At 58.1% G+C, this 26,568-nt stretch overlaps 3 protein-coding genes across 5 annotated transcripts; all 3 read right to left on the bottom strand.

Annotated features, from left to right (window-relative positions):
- Positions 1 to 128: 128 nt before the first annotated feature.
- On the bottom strand, positions 129 to 4,796 carry NHERF4 (NHERF family PDZ scaffold protein 4). Of its 2 annotated transcripts, none has more exons than XM_061368396.1 (10): positions 4,666 to 4,796; positions 3,614 to 3,641; positions 3,278 to 3,342; positions 2,872 to 3,083; positions 2,562 to 2,748; positions 2,348 to 2,484; positions 2,069 to 2,273; positions 1,694 to 1,890; positions 1,374 to 1,544; positions 129 to 1,173 (listed from the first exon to the last, which is right to left on the bottom strand). In XM_061368396.1, the coding sequence occupies exons 1-10, from the start codon at positions 4,706 to 4,708 to the stop codon at positions 1,129 to 1,131; spliced, it is 1,290 nt and encodes a 429-aa protein (XP_061224380.1). In that variant the 5' UTR covers positions 4,709 to 4,796; the 3' UTR covers positions 129 to 1,128. The 2 variants fall into 2 exon arrangements, with proteins under 2 accessions (XP_061224380.1, XP_061224381.1); XM_061368397.1 differs by lacking the exon at positions 4,666 to 4,796 and adding an exon at positions 4,030 to 4,308.
- Positions 4,449 to 12,081, bottom strand: NLRX1 (NLR family member X1). The gene is given in 12 exon segments (XM_061368192.1): positions 4,449 to 5,104; positions 5,234 to 5,485; positions 5,576 to 5,662; positions 6,435 to 7,849; positions 8,313 to 8,929; positions 9,124 to 9,215; positions 9,623 to 9,683; positions 9,866 to 9,991; positions 10,874 to 10,921; positions 11,138 to 11,222; positions 11,736 to 11,777; positions 11,779 to 12,081. Coding segments are annotated over 12 exon segments (3,447 nt in total). The 3' UTR covers positions 4,449 to 4,785.
- Positions 11,733 to 24,931, bottom strand: ABCG4 (ATP binding cassette subfamily G member 4). 2 transcript variants are annotated; one of them, XM_061368395.1, is made up of 15 exons: positions 24,393 to 24,931; positions 22,739 to 22,968; positions 20,513 to 20,630; positions 20,297 to 20,429; positions 20,011 to 20,061; positions 19,702 to 19,847; positions 19,270 to 19,393; positions 18,910 to 19,024; positions 18,524 to 18,663; positions 18,206 to 18,304; positions 17,854 to 18,022; positions 17,199 to 17,299; positions 16,846 to 17,004; positions 16,583 to 16,701; positions 11,733 to 16,490 (listed from the first exon to the last, which is right to left on the bottom strand). In XM_061368395.1, exons 2-15 carry the CDS (start codon positions 22,965 to 22,967, stop codon positions 16,265 to 16,267), a joined length of 1,929 nt encoding a protein of 642 aa, XP_061224379.1. In that variant the 5' UTR covers position 22,968; positions 24,393 to 24,931; the 3' UTR covers positions 11,733 to 16,264. The 2 variants fall into 2 exon arrangements, with proteins under 2 accessions (XP_061224379.1, XP_061224378.1); XM_061368394.1 differs by having other exon boundaries at positions 22,739 to 22,971; positions 24,393 to 24,930.
- Positions 24,932 to 26,568: the final 1,637 nt, after the last annotated feature.

Genomic DNA, 26,568 nt, shown 5'->3' with positions numbered 1-26,568 from the left:
TGCTGACTGCAAAGGGGATGCTGTGATCGCACCCCTGCTCCAGAGCCTTCTGCCACTCTAGGGAATGAGAGGCACTGGGCAGGGGCTATACTGTACACTGCTCCCATCCTCCTGGGCATTGGTCGCCTCCTCAGTATCCCCTGCCTCTGTCCCCACACTCCACAGCCACCCAGGTAAACCTGGATCTTGTGCTAGCCAAGATAGCAAAGGCCAGCCAGCATTGGAAAGAAGTAGGAATGACCATTGCCATGGAGCACAAGGAGCACCTACAGGAGTTCAGCCTCAAGCCCTTAGAGTTTATAGCATCCTGGAGCTCCTGGGATGGGACAGGCTCTCAGTCCCTACCTCCCTGTCAGCACACTTGGAGAGCTTTCCAAATCCACTGTTCAGTGCTCCAGCAGCCGTGGGCTAGGTAAGAGCAGACAACTCCTGTCTGGCCCTGGGATGCACTGCTGAGTCACAGCTCTCTCCATAACATTATTCACATGAACAGCAGTGTGGATTTGCCCTTTAATCACACCCCAAACAAGTGATGCAGGAACAGTGCCGTGATGGGCAGTGGACACTTATTGCCCACAGGTTCCCAGGAAGGATGAGAGAAGGAGCACAAGAGAGACACCCATGGAGAGACAAACCTGAGCCAACAGGCTGAGAAGTGGGGGATTCCTCCAGCACTCCACTGGCCTTTGCTGCTCCCTTTCCCCTTCAACCAGTGGACCGAAGGCCAGCCCTGGGCTGAGTCAAGCCTCAGGATCCCTAGTCCACTGAGTCATGGCATGGAGGGCAGTTCCTGGCTCTCCTTGGAGCTCCCAGAGCCGGGAGCTGGGCAAAGCCTTCAGTGCAATGTCCCTAGATATCCTTGGAAGCAGCTGGGCAGGCAAAATCTGTCTTCAGGTTACAAAGAGACACAGTTAATAAAAGCTTAGAGCCAGCCTCAGTCAGTGGAGACGTGTTTCTGGAGGGGTGATGCTGCAAGCCCCGCTGCAGGCATGGAGACCCAGCAGCTCTATGTGCAATGGCCATGACGAGCAGCATTGTGCTCTTTGGGGAGCCAGGAGGGAGGCACCGATGGGCTGGATGAGGTGCTGTGCAGGGGAGCCTGGCCAGAGGCAGGGTGCTCCTGGGTCACTAGAATGCCTGCTGCAGCCTCCTCTGCTCCTCCTGGGATGGGCTCTGTGGGGACACAGTGGGCACATTGTGAGCAGCACATCCATCCACCACACCACTTTCCACCCTAACCCAGTGGGCAGGTTGGAGGGATCTTTCTGCTCCTGCCAGTGTCATAGGTGCCAGGGAAATATTAGGAGAGGCAGGACAGGAGAGTACCAGGATTCTGAGCAGCACTGCCACAAGGGCCTGGCAAGAGGGGTTACCTGTGTGAACCCTATACTGTTGGCAGCAGCCACCAGCCAGGAGCCAGGTCCCTTTGTTCCCACCTCAACGTGACAGAGTCCAGGGGAGGCACTGGGAGAGGGCAGGGAGGATGTATTGGAGCCTGAGGCAGGGCCACTGTCCTCAAAGGAAAGCAGAGGGGACAGCCCAATCTGGAAGAGTAGAGGAGGGATAACATTAAGCTCTCGGTGTTCCATGGCAAGCCAGGTCCCCTGGAGAGGACCTCACTGTGCAGGCCTTGAGGCAAAGCATCCACCCCATCATCCGGCCTCACAGCACCCCAGTGCTCCCCAAAACCTACTGAGTGGTAGAAGGCATCGCCAGCAGGGTCGATGACCAGCAGTGTCACCTGGTCATCACGGGCACGGATCCTGAGCACTGTCTGCTGGTGGTCAAGCCCCTCGATGCTCTCACCATTCACAGCGAGGAGACGGTCCCCTTCCTTCATCCCTGCCTGGTCAGCCGGCAGCCCCGCATCCACATCCCACATGAACTGGCCTGCCACAGCAGGACAGAGGAATGGTGGGGAAATGCTCACAGAGGCATTCAGCCAGAGGGGAGCTGGTACTGCTGATCCCACATGCAGGAGAGGACAAGGTCCTGCTTCGGGCACAGGGCTTGCAGCTATTCCTGACCCTCACACATGCCTTGTTCAGGTTCAGACTGATGCCCTTACCTGTGGCCCCTGAGCTGCAGTCATCCTCCTTGAGCAGAAACCCGTAGCCAGCCGGACCCTTCACCATGTGCAGCTCCCGCACCTTGAAGGGGAGCCAGGAGGTGTCTGCCAAGGCAGCTGTGGCCCGCAGACCACGCAGGCGGTAAAACTCCTCCACGGCACTGGATGCCACCAGCAGCGTCACCTTGCTGCCACTCTGCTTCAGCTGGGTGGGAAATGCAGGGCACTCAGTGACACTGGTGGCCCTGGTCCCCCACCACCTGCACTGCGAGCCCCCACCTTCTTGGTGAGCTGTGTGTGTGAATAGTTGCTCACACTGGCCCCGTTCAGCTCCAGGAGCCAGGAGCCCGGTGGCACCCCTGCTCTCTCCGCTGGCCCATCCTGCTGCACTGACAGCTGGAAGGTGCCCTTCACGCCTGCAGGGAAGAGAAGAGGCAGCCTGGGGCAAGCAGGATGCTGTGTCAGGGAGGCTCATGGCATCCCACTGCTTTACCTTCCGGACCCGACACGCTGAAGCCAAAACCGCTTTTGTCCCGTGTGATGTGGCAGAGGCGCGGGCGGATGTCAGCCGGCAGCATCTGAGACAGGTCCCTGCCTAGGGCCTTGGCTGCTTCATAGGAGTCACCATCCAGCACCGCCAGTAGGACCTGGTTCCCACTGGCCTTGATCTTCTGCACCACCTGGAAGAACCCAGGCTGTGATTCCTGGGCAGGGCACCCCTTCAACTGCAGCTTATGGCATCAGGATCCCTGATTAGGGGGGGATCAGTGAGCTCCCCCAGCCCTGGGATGCTCCCGGCTTACCCTGTGGTGGTCTATGTGGTCCACGAAGTGGCCATTGACCTGGAGGAGCCGGTCCCCGTCCTGCAGTCCCCTGCGCTGGGCCAGCCCCCCCAGCTCGACCTGGCGGATGACATGGCCCTGGCAGCCCAGCTCCTCGTTGAGGGAGAAGCCAAAGGTCTCCATGCTGCCCTTGCTCAGGAGGTAGAAGCGGGGCTCACCCACAGCCTCACCATCTGCATGGGGGCACAGCCTGTGAGTGGAGCCCTGTAGAGATCCTAACACAGGCTTTCTACCCTGTTCTGGGCTGGGGTCCCCCATTCCTGCTGCCACAGCTCCCTGGCACGTGAGAGCTCAGGACCCCAGCAATGCCCCGCTGCCAGAAGCCCACGCTGACATAGGCACACCATGGGGACATTAAGGTATTTACCCGTGTCCTCAGTCACCGACAAGGCAGGGTTGTCTATCCCATCTTTGGGGTTAAATTCAAATGTTCTGAAATGATAAAGGGCAGGAGAGGCCACATTAGTTCAGCAGCACAGCCCTGCTGTGGGGAGCCCCATTCCTCCCAGACGGGGCCAAGTGGGGACACAGCTCCTCCTCCTGGGAAAAGCCAGGAGGGGATCTCTCTCTTGGACTGTCCTCCACATCTCTCCTGAGCTAACAACTCAGGGAAGACTCTCAGTTGAGGATGTGCCCCAGCACAGCCCCGTTGTCGGGCCGTGAGCTCCAGGAAGAACGTGGCCAGGGAGAGCTTAGCACTTACATGATGGACTTCTTGTCACCCTCGAGCCCTGCAGAGGGAGAAGAGAGGTCAGTGCAGGAGGCAGTGGGCTGGGAACAGACCTGAGGGCTTACAGGGCTTTTGAGTGAGGGATGAGAAGGGTGAGCAGTGCCTCAGAGAGCTGGCTGGAATGAGGAGATGGAGACAAACACATTCCCCTGTGCATCGCCCCACAGAACCTCTCCCCACCTCTTCTAGCACAAGGATCCTAAACACAGGGAGAGGGAATTCCTGCCAAGCACCCCCACAATGGCCATCGGCATTTTCCTGGATGCCTCTAGCAACTTGCCATGGCCTGCCCAGGCTCTGACATTGCCTTGCTTGATGCAGAAACAAGAAGAGACCTGCGTGTGAGGAGGTGTCTCTGCAGGATGAAATCCCACTGCCCCAGTACGTACCTTTTGTTTGCTTCATGGCTGCAGGGAATGCAAGAGGGAGCAAGGTACAGGGTGAAGTGGCAGCGGAGCCAGCGTCCACGCCTCTTACAAGACGCGCCAGGTTTAATGGTTAAACAACCCCAGTGTCTTCCCTGCCCTCCCAGCGCCAGGGCACTGCCAGCCCTTGCCCTGCAGAGCTGGGAGCAGGGGTCAGCACCCTAAAACACCAGCTTCGAGCCACCCCCAAGGGCAGCCCACAGTGGGGAAGGCCAACTGGTGTGACATGGAGCAGAAATGGGCTGCCCCATCCTTGCCTTGTGAGACGAAGTAAAGCCAGAGCCTTCCGCTCCAACTGCTGGAGGGACAATTGCACCATTGGCTCCACATTCCTCCCCCAGGAAGGGCCCAGAGAGGAGGTCGAGTCATGGCACTGATGTGCCTCAGTGGAAACAAAGCAGCGCACTTTAATGCTACCAAAGGTTTCACAGGCTAACCTGAGTCCTGCCCCTCTGCCACTGCTGTGGCTCAGGTCTGAGCCAGCACTGGACAGGTGGCAGGGTCTGGATCTCTGCAAGTCCCATTTGCTCCTGACCTGGCATCTGTACAGCTCCCCCACATTTCAGCCTTGCCCACAGATAAGGGCTGAGCTCCACGTACCCAGCACCTTTGACAGCTTTGGTAGCACCCAACCACTAGGCATCTCCACGTAGATAAGGGTGCAGCGTTTCCTCCCCAGCAGCACTGCTCCCTGCCTGGCTGGGTGGATGGACAGCAGGTTTAGAGGGTCCCGTGCTGCAGCTTCCCCAGCATCTTCTTGACCTCACTCTCGACTCGGAGGAACTTTGCTTTCCTCCAGGGGTTGGCAGTCTGCCTCCGGCTGCTCTCCAGGTCCTGCAGGATGAGGGAAAGGTGCTGCCGGACCCGCTCGCGGTCCCAGAAAGGCAGGTTCTTCTGCACCACGTTCAGGATATTGGACCAGTAGTCAGAGACATCAGTGCCTGCTGTAAGGAAGACCAGCGCCCTGACACCATCCCGGTCCATGCGCAGGCTGTCAAGCGCCCGCTTGCCGTCCTCACTGATGTCGTTGAAGTACAGACTGCGGGTTGAGAGGAAAGGAGTGGGAGACACTGTGAGGGCAGGGAGGCAAGACACAGAAGCAGACAGGCTCAATGCCACAGGGAGGGACACTGGGCCAGAGGGAAGAGCCAGGGCAGAGTGAACTCACTGCACTTTGTCCAGCGTTGCGTGCTTTTTGGCCACCTCCACCACTTGCAGGGCGGCCGTGTCTGTCAGGGAGTTATAGCCCAGGTTGAGCTCCTGGAGGTGCTGGTTCTTGGCCAAGTGTTGAGCAAGGACCTCGGCGCCCCGGTCCCCCAATGCGGTGTGCAGCAAGGACAAGCGGGTCAGCGAGCGGTTGCCAGCCAGCGCCTCAGCCAGGTACTGTGCCCCCTGCTCACCCACGGGGTTGTTTGCCAGCCTGTGGATACGGGAGCTGAAGGCAATGCCGAGGCCGGGCACATGGTGGGCAGCAGGGTCAGTTTCGTGCAGGGACAGAGGCAGTACTCACCGCAGGCTGCTCACCGTACACTTGTCATGCAGGAGCAGGTCACGGATTTCCTTGCAGGCATCAGAGCCCAGGCTGTTGAGCTGTAGACTGATACAGAGCAAGACAAAGGGGTGGCAGGACCGCAATGGCTGTTACCTGTAAAGCTGGCAACCCTTCTCTCTCCACGTCACCTGGCTCTCCCCATCATTATCCCCAGACAGAGACACGCAAGGCTTCCTCTCCAAAAGGGAAACAGGACCAGAGCTTGGGTAGCATCGGCCAGCAGAGCCAGTGCAGGCAGGCGCAAGGGAGGGGAAAGGGGTCCAGGGTCGGCAGGGGGTGAGTGAAGGTCTGAGGAGAGATCAGGACCCCACCGAGCCCTCCTGAGCACCCGGAGGAAGGAAGTGCTGCAGATCCCCGCTGCACAGCTTGAGTCCCCCTCTGCTGAGCGCAGCCCGCCACCCCCTGGGCGACACGAAGGCTGCAGTTCCACAAGCTGACTGCAACGGAATCCACCCTTTGGAGCCCGCCCTTGGGCTGCCCATCTCCTGCCCAGAGTCAGCAGTAGCAGAGTCAGCTACACGGGGATGCTAAACAAAGGGTGGGGAGCTGGCATCCTAGCCTGCAGCACTGGATGCAGAGCTGCCCAAAGACTCCTGCCAAAGGGTGTGTTGGGACTGCAAATGCCAGCATGCAGTGTCCTCCTTAAGGAGTGCTTCATATCAGAAGCACTAGGTCTGCACTGAGAAAAAACAAGGGCTTGCATGCCCTTCCCTACCTTCGCCATGCTCAGGCTCCTAGCGTATCCCTGTGATGGGCAGAGGTGAAGGAGAGACCCATTTCTGAGCACTGCCCAAGGGCAGAAGAAGGTGGTACTCACTGAAGAGTTTTGCATCGCAGCAGGACAGAGAAGAGGATCCTCAGGCTGCTTGTGTCAAGGTTGCAGGAGCTCAGGTTCAGCTCCTCCACCTCATGGCTTGTGGTGCCCATGACAGATGCCAGGACAGAGCACTTGAGAGGGGTCATCTTGACGGATGAGAGGTTGACAGTCCGGAGGGAGCGGATGGCCTCAGCTGTGAAGCGCTCATTCTGGAACTCATGCAGGAAGAAGAGGTAGTCCATAAGCTCGGATGGGGGCAGCCCCTTGCGGCTGTTCCTGATGACTGTCTTCTTCATAGCCTTGGCAATCTCAAAGGCTGCCAGGTTCTTAATGGAGCAGCCCAGCTGCTCAAGGATGGCACGGTTACGGCGGGACAGGATCCCACCCATGAAGATGGGGAAGAGCTCAAAGACCTCATCATCAGGAGCCTCATCAGGGTGGCGCATGGGGCCCTCCACGCCCAGGATGCTGGAATTGATCTGGTCCAAGACATCATCATTGTAGTAGTCCTCTTCTTTGAACAGCTCTTCTGCCATGGTGTGGGCAATAGCATCCTGGTCCTTCCCGCTCAGCCGGGAGAAGTAGCGAGGGAAGATCTTGAGCAGGTTGAAGAGCACTGGCAGGAAGCGCAAGGGTAGCACCTTGGAGATGATATTCACAACGACAGCCACATCTTCACTCACCTTCCCAACGACCTCCGACAGCTCCTTCCCCACTCTCTGTGCCAGCGTCTTCTTCTCACCCAGCACCACATACAGGGCTGCCAGGTACTCCTGCATAGCAGGGATGGTGAACACAAAGGTGTGCTCTTTGCCTGACTGCACACATGGACTGAGGAAGAAGCGGAAGACATCACTGCGGAACACCTCCAGGAGGTTAAGCTCACTTTCAGTCTTCATCTCCACCTCAAAGCACCGCTGCAGATCATCCTCTGAGAAACAGGTCTTGCGGGACATCACCCCTTCATAGGCCAGCTTGCCCACCGTCTTGGCCACGTACTTCATCATGGAGATGTTGGTGGGGTCGGTGCTGTCCAGCACCTCCCCACTGAAATTGAGCCTCAGGAAGCTGGTGTAGATACCCGTCAGGGTCTGGCTGGGAGGTACCATCTTGGTGAAGTAGAGGAAGTGCAGGGTGGTGCACACCAGCCAGCAGTAAGAGGGCAAGAAGCAGGCAGCAGTTATTTGGTTGTGGCGCTCCAAGTTCCTCGACAGCATCTCCACTAAGTTCTCCTGCTCACCTGAGCTGGTACCCACACCATCCCGTACACTGCAGCTGGGCTGGCTGAGGCGCATCTGGAAGTACAGCTTCTGCAGGTTGGTGTCAGAGAAGCCACAGATTTCGGCATAGCGGCCCACGTACTTGCCAGGGATTCGGCGCACTGCCGATGGGCGTGTGGTGACGATGATGCTGGCCTGGAAGCAGAGGGCTGGGTGAGTTTGGAGCTGCCCTTTCTCTGGCTTTGATCTAAGCTCAATAGGGTCCCAGGTGCATAAGCCACATATAGGTGTACAAGGATCATACCACACAGGGGCTGGGGTTCAAAGATCTGCTGGCCAAAGAGCATTGGTTCAAATATGGCCCGGGCAGAAGGGACAGAAGAGCTTTCCCTATCCCCTGCTAGACATATATTGAGTCTGGAAGATCATAGCCCAACAGACTGCTTTCTTCACCTTACCAGACCTGCCCTAAGATCCCACAGAGACAAACCAGTAACAGCGACACCACTAACAGTGAGCACCTCCAGGAATGGAGCCTGCCTCTTCACGCACAGCTAAGCTGGACCACAAGCAGTGAGCACAAAAGCTATGCCTGCAGTGCCCCAGGGCTCACCCCCAGCCTTTCTCCAGCAGGAAGGAGCTCAAGAGAGACACTGACCTCTGGCAGGAGGTATTTGCGCAGCAGGTTGACCACAATGGCAGAAGGAGGCACAGGCTCGCTGGGGTCACAGCACAGCTCTGTGCCAGCCAGGCGGAAATCCAAGTTGAGCCTCTCCAGGCCATTGAGGATGAAAAGCACGCTGAGGTTGGAAGTGCCCAAGATCGGCACCACATCCCGGAGGTGCTGATACTTCTTGGTTATGAGGCGCCGCAGGGAAATGGGAGCATGACTATGGGACAGGTCCTCACAGGAGAAGGGGATGAGCAGCTCAAAACGGGGTAGGCGACCATTGCACCAGTCCACCACCATCTTCTTGATGAGGGTGCTCTTCCCTGTGCCCACAGTCCCATACAGCACCACGTTCTTCACCTGCCGCCCGCAGCAATCCACATCAAAAAGGTTCTGGAGGCTGATAACCTGCCTGCAGGACTGCTGGAGCTGGTTCTGGATGGTTAGGCCAGGCGAGGGCTTCAGGATCTCCTCCAGGGAGCTCTCCCGTATCACTGGGTCCACATGGACTGCATCCTCTGAGAAGGAAGGGCCGAACTGCCTCTCTTCATTGGGCTGGTGACTGAACCACGCAGACAGGCTCTTCTGGTGTTTCTTGATGGCATCTGGGAAGAAGAAGGTGCTTGACAAGATGAGAGCTTCTCACTGGCAGGGCACTGGGGAAGTTGCCTGCCCCAAGCCGCTGCAGTGATATGGCTGTAGAAAGGAGGGCAGAACCCAGTTCTTGCTAACCCTCACACTGCACCCAGCCTATCACATAGGACCCTCCATCCCCTTCAGTGCAGGGCTTTGAGCTTACCAGAAGAGGCCACGTTCCTTAGATGGGACAGGCGAGAGGTGCTGGGCCGGACCGAGCGCTCCTGGTTCCCTCCCTGGTAGTGAACACAGCCCCTGCAAGAGGAGCAAGAGTGTCATAAGTAGGACAGGGGCAGCAGGCGCAAGCCCTGCCTGGGGCAGGGTGTGCAGATCACAAGTGAGTAGCACGTGAAGTGCTAAGCAGAGCCAGCTCACCCCTTCCTTCCCCTGCACCAACAGAGGGCACAGATGGGAACTGAAGGCACGCCAGCAAGGGCGCTAAGTGCTATGCATCCCCACCAAACCTGTGGTGAGGCAGAGAAGCTGGGCTGAATTCAGAGCAGGCAGCGAGTAGGGTCTAGGTTGTTTTCTAAGTGGAAGCAAAGCCGCATCTCTGCCCACAGAGGCAGAGATGTCCCAAGGCAACCAGGTCAGCCACCCAGGTGCCATGGCAAAAAGCCACAGGGCAGAACGGGCCATGCCCCAGTTGTGGAGCACTGTACCTGGTGAAGGAGATGCTGCTTGTGCAAAGGATCTTCTTGCAGAAGTAGCTGCCTGCATTACCTGGGGTGGGAAGAAGAATGAACATGGTCAGGGATGGCGTTTTCCAGCCCAGCAGAGCTAACACCACCGAGCTCACTGGCTTCACATCTTGCTTCACTATGGGGTGACCCACAGACTACACAGGTTTCCCCAGGGGCAGGACAGAGTGAGGGTCACAGCCCCACAGGCAGAGCTCAGCTCACCTGGCACTGAAGCAGCACACAGATGATACAGACTTCTGGTCCCCCTGCTCCCTGGCAGGGACCGATGCAGCTGCTGCCAGCTGCCCCAGGGCAGGCAGCTCTGGCATTGCCCGTGACATCCTCTACCTGAAAGAGAAGGGACAGCCCATGGGGCAGGTTGGGCTTACTGAATCCTTGGCAGTGCTGAACCTTCTTGCCTGCGAGGCTGAGGTGGCTGCAGCACACAGGGGTGCTGAGCACAGCCTCTTCCCATTTAAAACAGCCTGGGCACAGGCTGGCTGTGAGGGCTCAGCTGGTTCCTCAGAGCTGCACTAGGTTCATTTCAGCTCAGGGTTTTCCCAGGCAAAGCTCCCACCTCCAGAGGTGGACGAGGGGCTCTGGAGAGCTCAAGCTGCTGTCCCACATGGGACCAGCTCTGTGGCGCAGAACAGGATGGGGTCAGCAGCTCTGCTCCGCAGGGATGCGGCACAGCAGTGCCCTGCCCAGTCTTACCTGCTCTGATGCAGTCCAGTCCGGCCGAGCCGGCTGTGCCGGTGCTGGCTCAGGCTCCCGCCCTAGCTCAGCAGGGAGATCCTTCAGCCCTCAACATCCAAAGGAACTGAAGCAAGGCAGGGAGAGTGTAAGCACCCCCCAGCAGGCTTTTTGCAGTCCCTCATCATGTCATCTAGATGGAGAAACTGAGGCACAGAGTGGGAGCAGCGGAGCTAACCTTGAACCCCCGTGTCCTGCCCTTGAGGACTGCGCAGCCAGCAAACTCTAATGCATCCCATTAGGTCCCTTCCAGCACCCTTTGCTACCCAGGGCATGCGAAGGGCGCCGTGCCGCCCGCCCGCTGCGGTACCCCTAAGGGACCCCTGGTACAAGCAGCATCCCGCCTCCCTGCTTCCGTATCCGGAGGGACGCGGTGGCTGAGGCCCGGGCGGTGCGGGGACTTGGAGCTCAGGGCAGTGGTGAGGCTGGCGCTGCGCAAGGCGAGAGCAATGGTTGTGCCGAAAGCGGCAGGGTTACCTCCAGTGGGACTCCTCGCCAGGGAAGCTGACCCCGCAGCTCCGGGTGCTGCTCAGCCGCGTCCTTCCATCCCGGTCCCGGGAAGAGGCTCTTTGGAGGCGGCTGTTGTTGAGCTGTAACTTCCGCATCCCCAGCCTGTCCCATCCCGTCCTGCGCACAGCAGCCGCCGGCTCTGCCAAGCAGGGTGGGAACGGTAACCATAGTCCTGCTCTGGGGACACGGCGGAGAAGCCAGCAGCGCAACAGCAAGGAAAACCACGTGTACCCCCAGAGACAAGGATGCAGTACGGGGGCAGCAGTGCTGCAAGGGGAGCTTGCTCTGCACACATCTGGTGGCTGTCCATCCCCATCTGTGAAACAGGAGCCGGCAAGGACATGCTCTGCTCCGGGGTGAAACCCGCCTGTGCTCACATAGAGCAAGGTGCAGGGAGCAGGACTACAGCAGCCTCACATGATAAAGAGCCTGGGGGACAGCACTGCCCCGTTTTGCCTGGCTGTGTAACACAAGTGCATGGACACACACAGACATACACACCTACCCTCTCACTGCTTGCAGATGCACTCCAGCAGGGCTGAGACCACCTGCAGGGCTGCACGCACACTGCTTGGTCCCTTGAGTGCTGGCTTGGGAAGTGCTGGCCTGCCCAACCATAGGCAGTGCTGAACCAGGGGCACTGGGGCCACGGATAATCCCAGAGGTCCCAATAGACCACATGGACAGAGATGCCCCTGTGCACACTCTGTGCCTGTCCCCATCAATGTGTGCTATCCCCCTTTCCACACCCAGCTGCAGGGACACCCCTCATCTCCCCTCGCATGCATGTCCTCTGGCTGCTCAGGGAGGGGAGGCACCCAGGCAGTACACTATAAATATAAGTTTTATTGATGTGTGAAATCCAACACGTACAGCTGGCATCTCAGGAACACTGAAATAAGCCGCAACATCGCCTGCTCAACAGCTCCTGGGGAGCCCTGGACACTGGTGAGTACCAGCAGCAAGCTGGGACCTGCAGGGCACTTACCTGCACCTATGGCACAGCCCAGAGAGCTGGCAGGGCCCTGCCAGCAGCCCCATGCTTCCCATAGAGCCCAAGAGCTCACCTCCATCCTGCCTGGTTCCTGCCAGGCTGCAGCTCTAGGCAGCAGTGCTCTGGTCCTGCTTCGCAGCCTCCTCCCAGCAAGGCAGAAGAACCCAAACAGATGCCTCATGGGACTGCCACAGCAGAGCTACAGCTGCTAGAGCAGGATCCCTCCACCTGTGATGTGTTATTTGTATCATGTTTTGGCAAACAGCGCCAGGAAAAAAGCAGCTCACTCACTCCCGGTCGTGTGGAAACCTGGATTTCAACACCTCTGCATGGTCCACGCCTGTTCTGTATCACGCGTACACCCCACAGTACAACCTCCTCTGCACACAAAGGCTGGAAAACCTCAGGGTCCAGTGTGGCAGGAATGCACTTGGAGATCTCAGGCAGCCACAGGCTGCTGGTGGCAGCAGGGACAAGACAAGTGGTGTGTCCACACGCAGGGGGAAGGAAACTCTGGTTTATTGCCTGATTTGAGAGGGGTGAATGCCTGGGAGAAGCCCCATCCCCTCCTTGTTCTATCCCAATCTCCCCTCCAGCAAACCTTAGTATCAGCCAGGTGATGATGCATTTGCTCTTCTTGTGCGTGTGACAAAGGTGGCCTGGACATGCATGGTGGTGAAAGGCCATAGCCCTGCTTGCCTGCCTGCATTCACAGCACACATGAGGGAGAGGCAGTACCTGATAGAACCGTGCCTGTGGGCTGAAGGAGCCAGGCTAAGGGGCTGAAGCAGTTTTGGATGGGTTAAGGTTCAACCGGTGCTCCCAGGGGACACCTGAACCATGTCTTCATCTATTCAAAGTGCATTGCAAGGGAAAGCAAGGGGCAGGGAGGAAGAGGAGGTGTTGGGGAAGAAACCTGCTCTCCTCCATCACACTCCTCATGATTATCCAGACGCGTTCCCTGGTGGGATTCCCGTAGCCAGACGCACCCACAGCCCTGCTCCCATAAAGTGCATCCTCGCTGCTGTGTGCCGGGCCCAGCACATGGGTGCTCCCCACCCTGGCAGGTGGCAGACCCAGTCTGGGCACCCCTGGCTCCACACCACAAAATGACCAGTGTTATTGCCAAGGGGTCCCTTTGCATTTCTGTGTGCCTTTCATCATCTGTGGGATTGCCCTCACTGAGAGGGAAGGGGCAATGGATGGCCCCGTTCAGGACACCTTTGCTTAGTTCACTCCTCCTGCACCATCTGCCCTTGGGCACCACCAAGACTGCCTTTGCCTGGGGCAGGATCTGCCAGACCCAGTCCCTCTCTGCCACTGCGTGCCCAGATCCCTCACTCATTACAGCCCCTTGGTACCAACACATTCACTTGCCAGGCCTGCTGGGAGTGCCGGTGCCCTTCTCTAATGCGCCTCGGGCTTCCTGCTGCCATGCCCCTGGGGATGAGCACCCTTGCTCGGCTTGGGAACACATCCATTCCCCATCTCCAGGCTTGCCCTGGTCCTCTGTCCTGCAGTGGCCCCATACCCAGTCAGCAACCCGTGCACTCACCAGCACAGGAGGCCCGGGCTGTGCTGAGCTGTCCTGGAGATCCTGGTGGTGCTGCCAACTGCCCCATCCTGGGCAGGTTGGTCTGAGCAGCCACCTGCGGAGGTACCAGCCCCGGCAGTCTTCCTCTGGCCATGCCAAGCTTGGGCAGCCTGTCCCATAGGGCTTCTCTGCAAGCAGAGCAGGCTGGCCAGCAGAGGCTTCTGCTGCAGCATTCCCATGCCTTGGGGGACACGGGCAGTGGCAATCACAGGTGCCTTCTGGTAGCCCCCTGTGTTCCACACATGGGCCATCACCAGTCCATCTCATCCTGATCCTTATGGGAGTGGTGGTGGCGCTGGCTGTGCTGGCACAGGGGTGTCCCAGCAGGACTCAGTGCTGGGAATGGCAATGCCTCCAGTGTGCAGGAAGCTGTGCAAAACAACATCAGTGGCACCTCCTACCACCTTGGTATCCACCAGGGAAAACCCTCAGCCCAGCAGTGCACACTGCACAGGACAAGGCTGAACTCAACACAGCCCACGAGCAGGACAGAAGTGAGGCTTCAGTCCCGTCAGCCCCAAGGACAGTGAGATGGAGAAGGGTGACAGCCCACAGCTCCCCCTGGCTACCTGACCATCCATCCACCTCATGATAGAGCACACTGAGACCATTCCCCACTCGACCCTTGTGGCTGCAGCTGGCAGGATCATGCCAAGGAGACTTGCACCTCCCAAGCTGGCATGACTCCATTGCAGGGCATGGCACAGAGCTGGCGGTGAAGGAGGATCCAAGAGTGGAGGGGAATTCTGTGAGGGACAGCAGAAAGTCAGACAAAAGCCCCTGGGGGAAACCCCAATGCTCAGCATGAAAAAGACATCAGGGCATGTCCTGCTTCTGAGCCCTTTGTGCAGGAGAGCCCCATGGATACAAGCTCCTTGCAGCAATACTGTCCAGGCAGGGGAAACACGACCTTGCCAAGTGCCCAGCATCATCTGCTATGTGTCTGCCATCCACCTGCAGGCCAGCCAGACCCTGCTGTGTGGAGCAGTCCCAACATGAGACAGTTAAAGCAAAGCACAGTCTCAACGATTTTGCTGAAATCTGGCATTTGCCCTGCAATTCCCTGCTGCTCTGAGAGTGCCAGCAGCATCACCTCAGAGACTACACTGGAATCAGGGCCCAGCATGCCAGGATGGGGCAGAGCTGCTTTCCCCACGTCCATGCTCACAGTGCGATCCCATGTGCATGAGTGACCAGTGCAGCCTTGTGACACCAGTGCCAGCGACACTAGTAGCAGAACACCCACAGGGACAGGTCAGTGCTATGCAGCTAAGCAGTGTGCTGTGTTCCTGGCACAGCAGCATGTGCTGATGCCCCACCAGCTCTGGTCTCAGCTCGGTTCCTTTGGTGAGCCAGCGAGGTGCCAAAATGCCTCCCATCCTCAAGCAGTGTGGAGAAGCAGGTGACTTTGGAGGAGCCACTTGCCAAAAGGTACCTTTTCTTGACACAGTCACAAAGTGCAAAGCCCTTCTCAGTGTTAGGGCTGCCCAATGCAAAATACTGCTGGGAGATCTCACCTGCTTTCCAGTTCTGGCACTGTGGGACCCCCTCCTGCACAGTGTTACCATGGGAGCTTTGCACTGTGATGAGGCTGGGTGTCCCTGGGGATGGATGGCATCCCCTCCTTGCACAGCCGGCGTTGCTCATCCTCCTTGGTCTGCTGAGACAGCCACAGTTGTGCCGTGGGGAGAGGTGAGGAATGAGATGGTGCAAGGGAAGGGTTCAGGACCAGCTCTTCTCCTTCATCAGTAGAGGCTCCGGTGATGGCATGGCTGAGCCCAGCCCTGCTTTTCAGCCACCTTGCACTAGCAGGGCATGGGAGTCTAAATCTTCCCTGCTTCATGCAAGCGCTTGGAGGGACCAGTCACTTCTCTCCACGTTCTTTGATTCTATCCTTTTGACTGAGACCCCGAAGACAACAGGGAATGAACAAGAGACACCCAAAGGTATGAGAATACTGTTCCATTCCCAGACCCTGCCATATCCCCAGGTTTGAAGATCCTATCTCTGAGGATAGCATCCGAGCAGAAGTCTGAGAAGAGCCCCAGGTCCTTCCTTTGCCTGCTGGATCCCTTTCCCTTCCATGCAGAATGGGAAGCAGTTGGTTCATAAAAAAAAAAATAAATAAAAAGAAAGAAAACAAAAAAGAAAAAACCCAAAATATAACAAACAAACAAAACCCAGGGAGGATTTATACAGAAAGAAAAAGAGGATGCAGTAATTTCTGTGGCTGTGGTGACAGGAAGCACTCAAGCCTTGTGCAATTTGACCTATTGCATCTTTGGGCTCTTCTTAGCATTGACACACATGCTGCTGCCTAGGGCAAGCAACAGGACTGTGGGCTGCACTGTGGATCCATGCCGTGGGTGTCTCCTCCTGCCTTCAGCCCCAGGGCATCACTCTCCTCTTGACCTTGCTTAGCAGACAGCCGCCTCCATGGGACCCTCCCCAGAGTCCCAGTGTGTTGGGTGGAGAAGGGCAGTGCCGGGCAGGGGTGACAAGGGGGACCCAAGCTCCGTGGGGTTGGGCAGTCCTGGGGGACAGAGTGGCATGTGCCAGGGCTGTACAAAACGTTTGCAATGAAGAGTGCATGGAAAGGTTAAAACAGTTCCGAGATGTCTCAAAACCCTTCTCGACTGAGCCAGGCCTGGCTGGCACCTACCAATGCCTCCGCTGTGGTCCGTGACCTGCTAGGAGTGCTGTGTCCATCTGCAGAATGTCTCTTAGAGCAGGCCAGGCCTGGGAACGGCACTGGGGCCCCGTGGCCCCTTTATCTCTCTGATTTGACTTTGTACCTGAGGACCAGGTAAGCCAGGAGCCGCAGGATGATGAAGAAGATGCCCAGGATGAGGAAGTCCAGGTAGAGCTTGGCCTCTTCCACATCCAGCTCCTGCAGGATCTTGATGGGTTTTTGGAAAGGACAGAAGTCCTCAAGGCATTCCAGGTCCTCACGCTCCATGGCATAGATGGTGAGAATGACGCCCTCAAAGCCGTACCTAAGGCAGAGCACACCACAAGCATCACTGCGTGTCCCAGGCAGCCCCAGTCTCTCCCCCAGCCTATGGGAGCCCAGAGCATGGAGTCCCACCTGACATAGGAGACATAGGAGCTCCACTGCAGGTAGGTGGGGATGGTCTTGAAGCTGACAAAGAAGCCAGAGAAGAGCAGGACAGGGATGGCAGTGACGGGTCCCACAAAGGTAGCCACCTGATGAGCAGAGACCATAAGTGTCATGTCCCTGTCCATAGGCATGCCTATGGGTAACACTTCTCTCCATCCCTCCTTGTCATAGAACCCCTGCAACTTCCCTCCCATCTCCATGCAATAGGTAAAGCCAGGGCCTCATCTGACCTGCAGAGAAGTAGAAGCAGCTCCGATGAGAAGCCCAAGGGACTGGGCCACCAGGGCTGTGGCGGTGGCCAGGGCAGAGAAGAGAAGGAAGCGTGTGGCTTCAGGTGGCTGGCCCGTCATCCAGTACACGATGCTGCAGTATGCAATGGGGCAGATGATCTGGAGAGGGGCAAGCAAAGAGAGCACTGTGATGGACCCATGGACATCTTCACCCCACAGACCCTTTCTAGGGGATGGAAGGATGCAGGGACCCCTCAAAGGCAAGGCCAGGGAATTGTGTACCTGGGCAATTGGCTGTGCCAAGGCAGGCACGTCAGCATTGGGACCACACTTTAGCCCAGCTGAAAGCTCACCTGGAAGGGCACATCTGCCATGGTCTTTGCCAGGTAATAGGCTTTCAGGCTGTACCAGTAGTTCAAGTGCTCTCTCAGGAATACAGTCATCTCCTGGGGGACTGCATGGAAAGAGTTAGCAATCAGCAATGTCCTGGCCTGGGCTGCTCCAGCCCCTGCTCCCACTTGCCCTGGTGCAGGCAGATGTGATGCTGTTCCAGCACAGAGCACCAGGCAGCCTCCTGCCTGCACCACTAGTGTGTGATCAAATCTTCACCAGGGAACAAAGTCAGTGACCAATATGGGAACTTTCTGCCCATAAAAGTCAGCTTAGATGGGGCTTTTAGGCAAACCTTTTGAGGAAGTGGAAGAGGGGTGAAGCAGCTGAAAAATGCAGCTCTACAGACATTTTCTCAGAAGAAAAACCCAAAGCATTAAAAATTCCAGCATTCTGCTTTGAGCCAGCAAGTACCTTATAGCCAAGCATTAAATAAAAGAGCAAAACTGCAATATACCCAATCAGTAGTTGAATGTTTTTCCTCTTGTCTCTTATTTCCCCCCTTTTCCCCAGTTCATCTGGCTCCACCACACACCACCCTGCAGACGCACTGCTGGAGCAGCCCCTCTGACACTGGGCTGGGAGTAGGGAATAGGTGTCGGGGAAGGAATTCCTTACAGGTGAGGATGGTGGGCATCAGTGCGGCAAACATGAGGAAGAGCATGGAGAAGAAGAGGAAGCCGGTGTTGTTGAAGACTTTCCCCGCATCGTTGCCGATGTGCAGGTAGAGCAGCCCAATGAGCACCCCGATGCAGATGTGGGACATGAACCGCAGGTGGGTCAGCACCTGCAGGCACAGAAGGAACAGGGGCTCAATGCAGCAGTGCTGCATCCCATGAGCATCCCAGCAGATGCCTGTTCCTCAAGGTTGAGCCCCACTCTAGCCCCCATTCAACTCCTGTTTCTGCCTGTCCACAGCAACTGAGAGGCCCCATCCCCTCAGCTCTGGCCCAGCCTCCTCTGTCCTCACCGTGTCCCTTAGGATGCAGATAAAGGTTCTCTTGAAGAGGATGCAGAACTGAGTTGAAGTGCTGGTGGCAAACGTGTGGCTCTCAATGTGGTCCACATCCTGCAAGACAACAGTCAAGTCAGGGACATGGGTCAGGCTCACAACGTGTGCTCCCTGTGAGAGAAGAGGTACAGCAGCAAGCACACTGCTGTGGCTCAAGCCAAATGGAAGCTGATTGAACATCTCTGCACTGTGGGCAGAGACTCAGTGTCCCTGGGTGGGCACCCTGTTACCTGCTGCTCCCTATAACCAGAGGAGGGTCCTCTCATCCCCACTCACCGCCACACAGTGCGCTGGGCATGACGGATCTGATCTGTCGGGGCTGCTCTTCTTCTCAGCCATGGTGCACATGCCATTCTGGACAGCTCGGAACAGGACAGGGTTGAGGTCCCCATATTCTCCTGAGGCCACCTCAATAACTGTGGAGGGGGACAGGATCCATAAGAGGTGCTGAGCCAGCCTTGCTATCACTATTCCCATGGGACAGGGTTTGGGGGTCCAGCACAAACCCCATCCTGGGATGCTGCACCATAGAGTGGCACTACCCAGCCAGTGCATAAAGGGAAGGGTGCAGGCAGCCCTGCTCCTTGGGGCTTGGGCACTGGATTTGGACCTTGCCACCCTCTTCTCCCTGCCACAGCCCTAGTTATGGTAGGGGCACTCACTGAAGTCAGCAGGGTTGTGGTATGTGGGGCAGTGAAGGCCAAGACCCTTCAGGTAGGGGATGAGGTTGGTCACGATGCCTTTAAAGATGCACTGGCCCTGGCTCAGGATGTAGAGCTGGAAGAAAAAGCCAGGATATGGGAAGTGCAGAGCAAACAGGGGCACTGTCACCAGCTCCTACCCACCTCCCTCCCCTAGGAGACACAGGGCAACCTTGCCAGACCTCGGCCAGCAAGGCTGTGTGCCACACAAGTCCCAGATCAAACGCCTGCAGCCCATCCCTCCCATGGCCTCTCTGCTGGGTCTGGAGCCAGAAGGACCCCGCATCCCTGAAGAATCCTGTGTCCAAGCCCAGCCCAAACCTTGTCGAACATCTCAAAGAGCTTGGCGCTGGGCTGGTGGATGGTGCAGATGATGGTGCGCCCACCCTGAGCCAGGGACCGCATCAGGGAAACCACCTGGAAGCAGGAGGCACTGTCCAGACCGCTGTGGCCACGCAGGATAGGGTGGAGGAGAAAGAGATAGCAGAGAGAGAGGAGAGGAGATTTGAGAGAAGGAGAAGTACATCCTGAAGATGCCCTTGCTTGTGGGCATCCTCTTTTCAGATTGATAGAAAGAGCATCCCTTTGTAGCCATAGCTCTGCCATGCCTGAGCCCTCTTGGGGCTCAGGTGGGCACAGTCACATCCCACCCTCAGGTCTTGCAGCCCTTCTGTGCTCGGAGTGTGCCCCCCCTCCCAGGCCCCCCAGCAGGAGAAGCCCAGCTTGGGCAGGCAGTGCTGGGCAGCCCCTCACCTCGTGGGCTCATCGAAGAACATGACGGGAGGGTTGTTCACCAGCTCCAGGGCGATGGCCAGGCGCTTGCGCTGCCCCCCCGACAGCGAGCTGGTGCGGGTGTAGGAGCACTCCAGCAGCCCCAGAGCCGTCAGGATCTCATTCACCTGTGAGACAGCCTCATTGACCACAGGCTCCCATGGGCCCTCACCCCATCCCTGCCACCTCCCTTGTTGGGAGCCATTCAGCATCCCCTGGTCTCCTCAGAGTCCTTCCTCTCCATGTTGGGGAGAGATGAAGGGTCCTGGACACACATTCCTCTGCACTTACCAGCTCCTTCTTCACCTCCTGCTTCTCACTCAGCTTCAGGTTAGCAGAGACCTGTGGGGAGAGGATGGGCAGGGGGACACGACTGTCACATGTAGGAAATGGAACCGACTGCACCATGGCCCAAGGGCTGGGAGCGGTGGCTTGGGATGAAGGGAGCAACAACAGCAGGATTTTTCCCCCATGTCCCAGAGCCCTTGGAAATGCCTGATGTCAGCATGGGCTCAGTGCCTGAGGACACAAGATGCCCACAGAGCCCAGCAGGCTGCCTGGCTCCTGCATCACTCACCATCATAGCCTCCAGAACAGTGAGGTGTGGCAGGAGCATGTCATCCTGCATGATGTAGCAGGACATCTTGCGGAAGGTGCGCAGGTCCCGGGGCCGGCCATTCACCAGGATCTGGCCCTTCATCCCCGTCTCCCTGCAGGAAAGAGGAGTCGGGGCAATGCAGCACAGGGCCCCCAGCCCTGCACTCCCAGACCCATGGGCTTCCCCCAGCCTCACCTGTACCCAGCTAGGATGTTCATGAGCGTGGACTTCCCAGCACCCGAGGGGCCCATGATCCCGATGAGCTCCCGCTGGCAGAACTTCCCTGACAGGCATTTGAGCAGTGTCTTGTACCCTGCAGGGAGAGAGCAGCATGGGTCTGGCTTTCCAAACTGTGTCCATCGCCATCCCCAGGGCTACAGCCACAGCGGCTGTCATGTCCAGCATGATCCCTGACCCTGGGTCCTTGGCTGACCCCACTGATTTCCAGCACCAAAGGGGCACATGCCCTGGATCCCAGCAAAGGCAAGGGAAATCCCTGGGTCAGGGTACATAGATGCTGAGGAAGATTACCAGGGTATGACATTGATCCTGGGCATGTTTCCAGATCCTTGTCCATAGGGATAGCAAAGATGGGCAATGAGAAACAGGGTAGCATGGGGCAGGCAGTGTCCCCAAGCCTGCTGGATGCCTGGCTGTCGCCTTCATTGGCATTCATGCTGAGGCTCCCAGCAGCAGCCACTGCTAATCAGACCTGGAATTATCTCTGCTTTAAATGCAGCCGATTAGCATTTTCTGGCAGAAGGAACATGATGTGTTGGGAGCAGGGAACAGGCACAGCCTCAGGCTCTCAGGAGCTCTCCCTAAAACACAGCCCTGGCAGGAGAGCAATGGTATTGCAGGGTGTTAGGACCATGCTGAACCATGGACCCGGTCTGAGCATCTACCTGCTCAAAATACACCCCTCCTGCATCCGGTAGTGGCAGCTGGTGTCAGGAGAGGGCAACACATCCATCCCCAGCCCACCGGCTGGGGTGAGCCCATACAGGTACAGGTCAGTCCTAGCACCACACTAGGGGGGGTAGCCCTTCTGACTTGTCCATCCCCAGGACAGGGGGTCCAGCGCCACAAGCTCCTACACCCCTCGGAGCCAGAGGTGAAGAGAGGAGGGCAGGGGGCTCTACATGACCACAGCAGAGCAAGCATGGCCGGCAGCACCCCCCCCCCCCCCCGCCTCCCCATCGCATCCCGGCACCACGCACACAGCTCCGGCACCGCGCATGCTGCTCACGTCGGCGCCACTGCAGCTTGCGCAGCGGTTACTTGCGTTCATTGACTGCCAGTAACCTCCTGCTTCAGCACAGCGAGAGCCTGGATGGATCCTGGGGGCTGTGGACAAAGGCACCGGGAGCTCCCCCCCCGCCAGCTCCTCCACCTGGGCTCGGGGGAGAATCCCTCCCATCGCCATCCCCAGATCCCAGCACCCATTGGGATGCTCCTCTCTGGTCCAGCTGCCTGAGCCTTTCCCCCTCTGTTCCTCCAGGGCACTGGCTCGCTGGCAAGCAGTGGGTCCAAGGACTCCGGGGTGCTACAGCACACTCTGCCCTAGGGAACCCAAGTTATGCCATCGCTCCCCTTGGGATGTTTCCTCAGCATCCCAAATGGGCAGATCTCATCCTGAGGATATTCAGAATGCCCCCACTGTCTTTCAGTGCCTCGGTTTCCCCTGCTGCAGAGCCTAGGGAACAGGACAGGGGATGAAGCCTCAATCCAGTGCTCCTGGCTGGCAAAGCACCCTGCTAAGCAGCCCTGTGCCCTCGGTCTGCTCATCCAAGACCCCGGCTCATCCCTGCCTGCCTTCGGCTTCTGCACATCAGCTCCCCCTCCATCTCATGGGGCTGCCTGATTGGCATCCCATTAACTGAGAAAGCTAATTAAAGCAGACTACCACCCACCAGCCACCATCTGCCTCCCCTCTCCCCTCCCTGAGCTCTCGGCCAGAGATGTACACAGGAAAGAGGACCACAGGGAGGAAATCCCCTGCAAACCACACAGATTCTCCTTGCCAAGCTCTAAGCTGTGGCACCCTTTGGGGTCTCCTGCTATTGGCACATCACACAAGCCATCATATCCCAAACAACAGCCCTGGGGAAACTCATCCATCCTGGCTGCCCCTGAGCCCGGAAATCTGCCCCATCTCCCCCATGCAGCCCTGGGCAGAGGATTCCCTGGCGAGAGACCTCTTTGAGATGCAACCTGCTTTCCCTGGGCATTGCACAGCAGAGGGGCACAGCAACTGCTGTGGGACATGAGCCTGCCCTCCACCCATGGGTGCCCAGCAAGGACAGCCAGCCACAGGGCCATGACTAGCACTCAGACAGACCCCAGGGCCGGACACCCAGCCAGGGGTGCGGTAACCCTGCAGGTCCCCTCTGCTGCCCTTCCCCAGCCGGCAGCTCCTACCTCTCTTCCTCCACCAGGAGCCTTCCCGCACAGAGTAGGACAGGTCAATGAATTCGATGTTGACGGCTGAGCGCTTCGGGAGGTGAGAAAACCTCTGGGCCTCTGTGATGTGGTTCTCAACCTTCTTCAAGTGGGTGGTGAGGAGCGGGGCATCGGCAGGGCTGGCGTGGCACACCGTGTCCTCCAGGGCAATGGAGACACAGGCAGGATCCATACCCTTCTCTGCCATCCTGCTGTTGGAGATGCACAGGGACTGACTCACTGTGAGTCCCTAAGCCAGCCTACGAGTCCTTCCACATCCTTTCCTGCTGGCCCCCTCTGCCCTGTGATACACTGCCCAGCTCTAACGTGGCTCCCACAGCTAGATAGAAGGATGGACGTGGCCAGAGAGCTGAGCTGGTGCCTAGGGTTTTACAGCGAGGTGATCAGTCAATAATACATGCACCTCCTGTGGCTGGTCCAGCTCTGGCAGCAGAGCTAGCAGGCTGTTCAGCCCTACTGCTGCTGGGCTAGCTGCCCCATTCCTCTCCACCATGGTGGACACAGGATAGGAGGTGGTATAACTGGTGTTCTGCCCTCAACAGGAGATGCTCAGTGATGCCTTGTAGTCCCTAAGGGCTCCCCAAGAGCTGCCTGTGCCTGACCCGTCCAGGACTCAGGGGACATGGGTATGGAGTCCCAAGCAAGCAGGCTTTTCCAGCCAGCTTCTCAGAAAAAGCACGGCATGCTTCACCCAGGTTCCTGAGGCAGAGCAAACCTGCCTTGATTAGACACTCAGCTGGTGTCCAGGATCCCCATGGGCTCCCTTGGACAGCTTTACTGTCTTTCTCTGCTTCCCTTGGCTCATTTCACCTTCCTGGCCCTTACCAACACAGCCTCAGAGACCAGGCCAGTACTTAATTGGGTCCATTGCATGATGCTAATACATGCACCTGCCCAAACATTCTCTCGCTGGGCAGTGTTATCTGCCTGCAGTCCTCCCCACAGCCGCCTGCAGCACAGCCAAGCTCCTCTCATCTCTGCTTGGCTTGCACATTCCGCCGTGCTGGGGGGGATGTTAAGCCAAGCAGAGTGTGGAACCCTCTAACCCCAGGTCCCACTGCAGCACCAAAGACTGAGGGGAGGCTGGGGATGCCCACAGCACTGGGAAAAGGAGCCTGAGCAGGCTGGGCCCGGCGCCCATGTCGCCTCCAAGGCTGGGGTCCTATCGCTTCGCTAACCTACATTGTGCTGAGAGCAGGCTGCAGGCAGCTCCCCGCTATAGCTGCAATGCACACACACAATTCCCTGGAAGGAGCTGCGCCGAGATCTTCCCAACCCTCTCCCCGCTGCAGATAGATCCCTTTCAGGACTGCAAGGAAGCCCGCCCCAGCCCCGGGGAACAAGAGCGAGGATCCCAGCGCTCAGCACCCGCTCGGCACCGCGGTGTCACGCAGCCCCAGGGTGCGGGCCAGCGGCAGCGAGGGGCTCGGAGCGGGAGAACGGCCCCGCAGGCACAAAGCGCCCTCGGGCTCACCTTGACTCCTTCGGCCGGGCGCACAAGGAGCGCTAAATCCCGCAAGCCGCTCTCGGCGGCTTAGCCCATCCCCAGCACAGGATGCTCTGCCTTGCCCCCGGCTCCCCGGGCAGCGGGCGGGTGTCTCCGCAGGCTCACCTGCAGGCTGCGGGCGCGGGGCTCCTCTCAGCGGGGTCCGGCCGTGCCTCCCTCCGCCGCAGCGCCCTCCGCCTCTCACTTCTCCGCAGACAAAGGGGCGATGCCCGCGGCGGGGGCTGGGAGCGGCTCGGCGGCGGCTCCGCCGGTGCTCAGCGCCGGCAGCCGGGATGAGCGCTGTCCCCGCGGGTCTCCAGCCGGGGTCCCCTCCCCATCCCTCCGCAGGGCTGGGCTGGGCGGCGGCCGGGCGGGCAGGAAGGGATGGATGGAGGGAAGGAAGGAAGGGGTCCCTCCGACCCCCGCCCAGCAGTCGCTATCAGCACACCCGAGCGCGGCTGCTCGGCGATGCCCCTCTCCTCCAGCTTTGTCGCTGCCGCTGCCTGTCGGGGTGGCAGGATGGGCTGCCCAGGCAGGCAGCACTGCCAGGCAGCGAAAATCCTCTTAAAGGGACCGGCCCTATTTCCTCTCCCTGCAAGGTACCAGGCCCTGAGCATCCCTAGCGCACAAGCCTGGGGTTCACCAGCCCTGTCTCCGCATGCTCCCACCACCTCTTCCCGCTGCCTGCTCCTCTTCACATACGGGACAGAGCCCACCGCAGCTCCCTTCATTGCTCAAGGCTCTGTGAGATAAACACCTCCTAAATCCAGTCCTGCCCGGGACACTTCTGACACCACTTAGCCACTGTAGATCCACCCCACGAGGGGCACAAGCTGGGTGAAACCAGGGCTGCAGCACAGAGAGCTGCCTGGGAAGCTCACATCAGGCATCAAGAGCCAGGGCTGGTAGTGATATAGCTGGCCAAACAGGGCCTTGATAGAGGAATGCCCCTGCTTAGGGCTTTACCCCCATCACACACTCCCTTCTGCATCTCTTCAAGCAGGACCTGCCATCCCCGCCCTCGGCAGCACCACGCCTGGCTCTGCACTCGCTGTTACTCACACCTCTCCCCCACCACAGCACTTAAACACGAGAGACATATGGAAATGAGCTGTACTAACAAGAGCATTAATTAAAAACCATCTGTTGAGCCAAGGAAAGCTTCCCTCCTCCCACGGCCAGCCTTGGACTGGGACAGAGTTTAGGGCAGAGATCTGGCTCCTCAGCAGAGAAGATTCAGCCAGTGGGGCAGGACAGCCCACAGGCTGGGATTAGGGAGGGCACAAGGAGGTAGTGATGGAGCCAAGCTCCGTACAGAGGTCTTAAGTCATCTCACAGAGCAAAAGGCACGCTGGACCTATCCAGTTTGGTCTGTGTTCAGCACCCTGACTTCCATCCCCAGGGCACTCACCGTTAGCAGGTCCCTCTATGCACAGTACCATAACAGTCCTGTGTCCCTGCAGGTGGGCACCGGCAGGGGCTGGAAGTGAACCCCTCGATGTCAAAGCCCCTTCCTTCTCAACTGCTCAAGCCTGGTTTGGAAGCTACTGAGACCTAGCTGGTGGCCATGCAGCAGCCAGCAGCTGCTGCAGCATCCTTTTGTGAAGTTGTTTCAAAAGGGAAGGCCAGCAGGGATGGGAGTCCAGTGCCCATAGGACCTTCCTACAGTGACCTTAAGCACAGTGGTGTGCCCATGGTTGCTCACATGTTCAGAACAGTATCAGTGGCAGGGGGAGCCTGTCCTGGCTCTGTCCTGTATGTCCAGGGCTCCAGTGACAGAGGAGGCAGGAGAATCTCTTTGCATGATGGGAAAATCTGTGTAATTTCCTGTAAACACATTTAATTACCCATGGCAGTGGTGCTGGTCCTCAAGATCCCCTGGCAATCCCATCACCGGTGTTCCAGACCACGTTTTCCTTCCCTGGGGGAATAAAGTACCTGACTTTTCCATTGCTGCTTTGGAGGGAGCCAGGGCAGCTCTCAGGGAGCACAAGGCTGGAGCATGAATGCAAGCCACTGAGCATGGCCACAGTGAGAAGGGGATGACCAGTGAAGGGGAGAACAAAGAGTTCAGGGAAGGAAGCCTGTTCAGAAACCCACTCCTGAGAAGAGAGGTGGCAGAGCACAGGGTTACAGCAGTGCCTGTGATGGCTGCTCCTGCCAAAGGCCACATTAACAGCAGCAGTGCACAGGCTAACAGACCCCATGGTAGGCAGTGAAAGCCCACAGCGCATCTCCATTCTCAGGTGCTTGTAAAGGAGACACTGGAGACCCATGCACCAGGTCTTTTCCTCCAGCTGTG

This window comes from Neopsephotus bourkii, unplaced genomic scaffold (genome assembly GCF_033783945.1).
Source record: "Neopsephotus bourkii isolate Nb327-2 ecotype Australia unplaced genomic scaffold, CSIRO-AGI_Nbou_v1 NB_1433, whole genome shotgun sequence".
Taxonomy (NCBI): domain Eukaryota; kingdom Metazoa; phylum Chordata; class Aves; order Psittaciformes; family Psittacidae; genus Neopsephotus; species Neopsephotus bourkii.
This window is presented reverse-complemented; position numbering and strand designations above follow the sequence as displayed.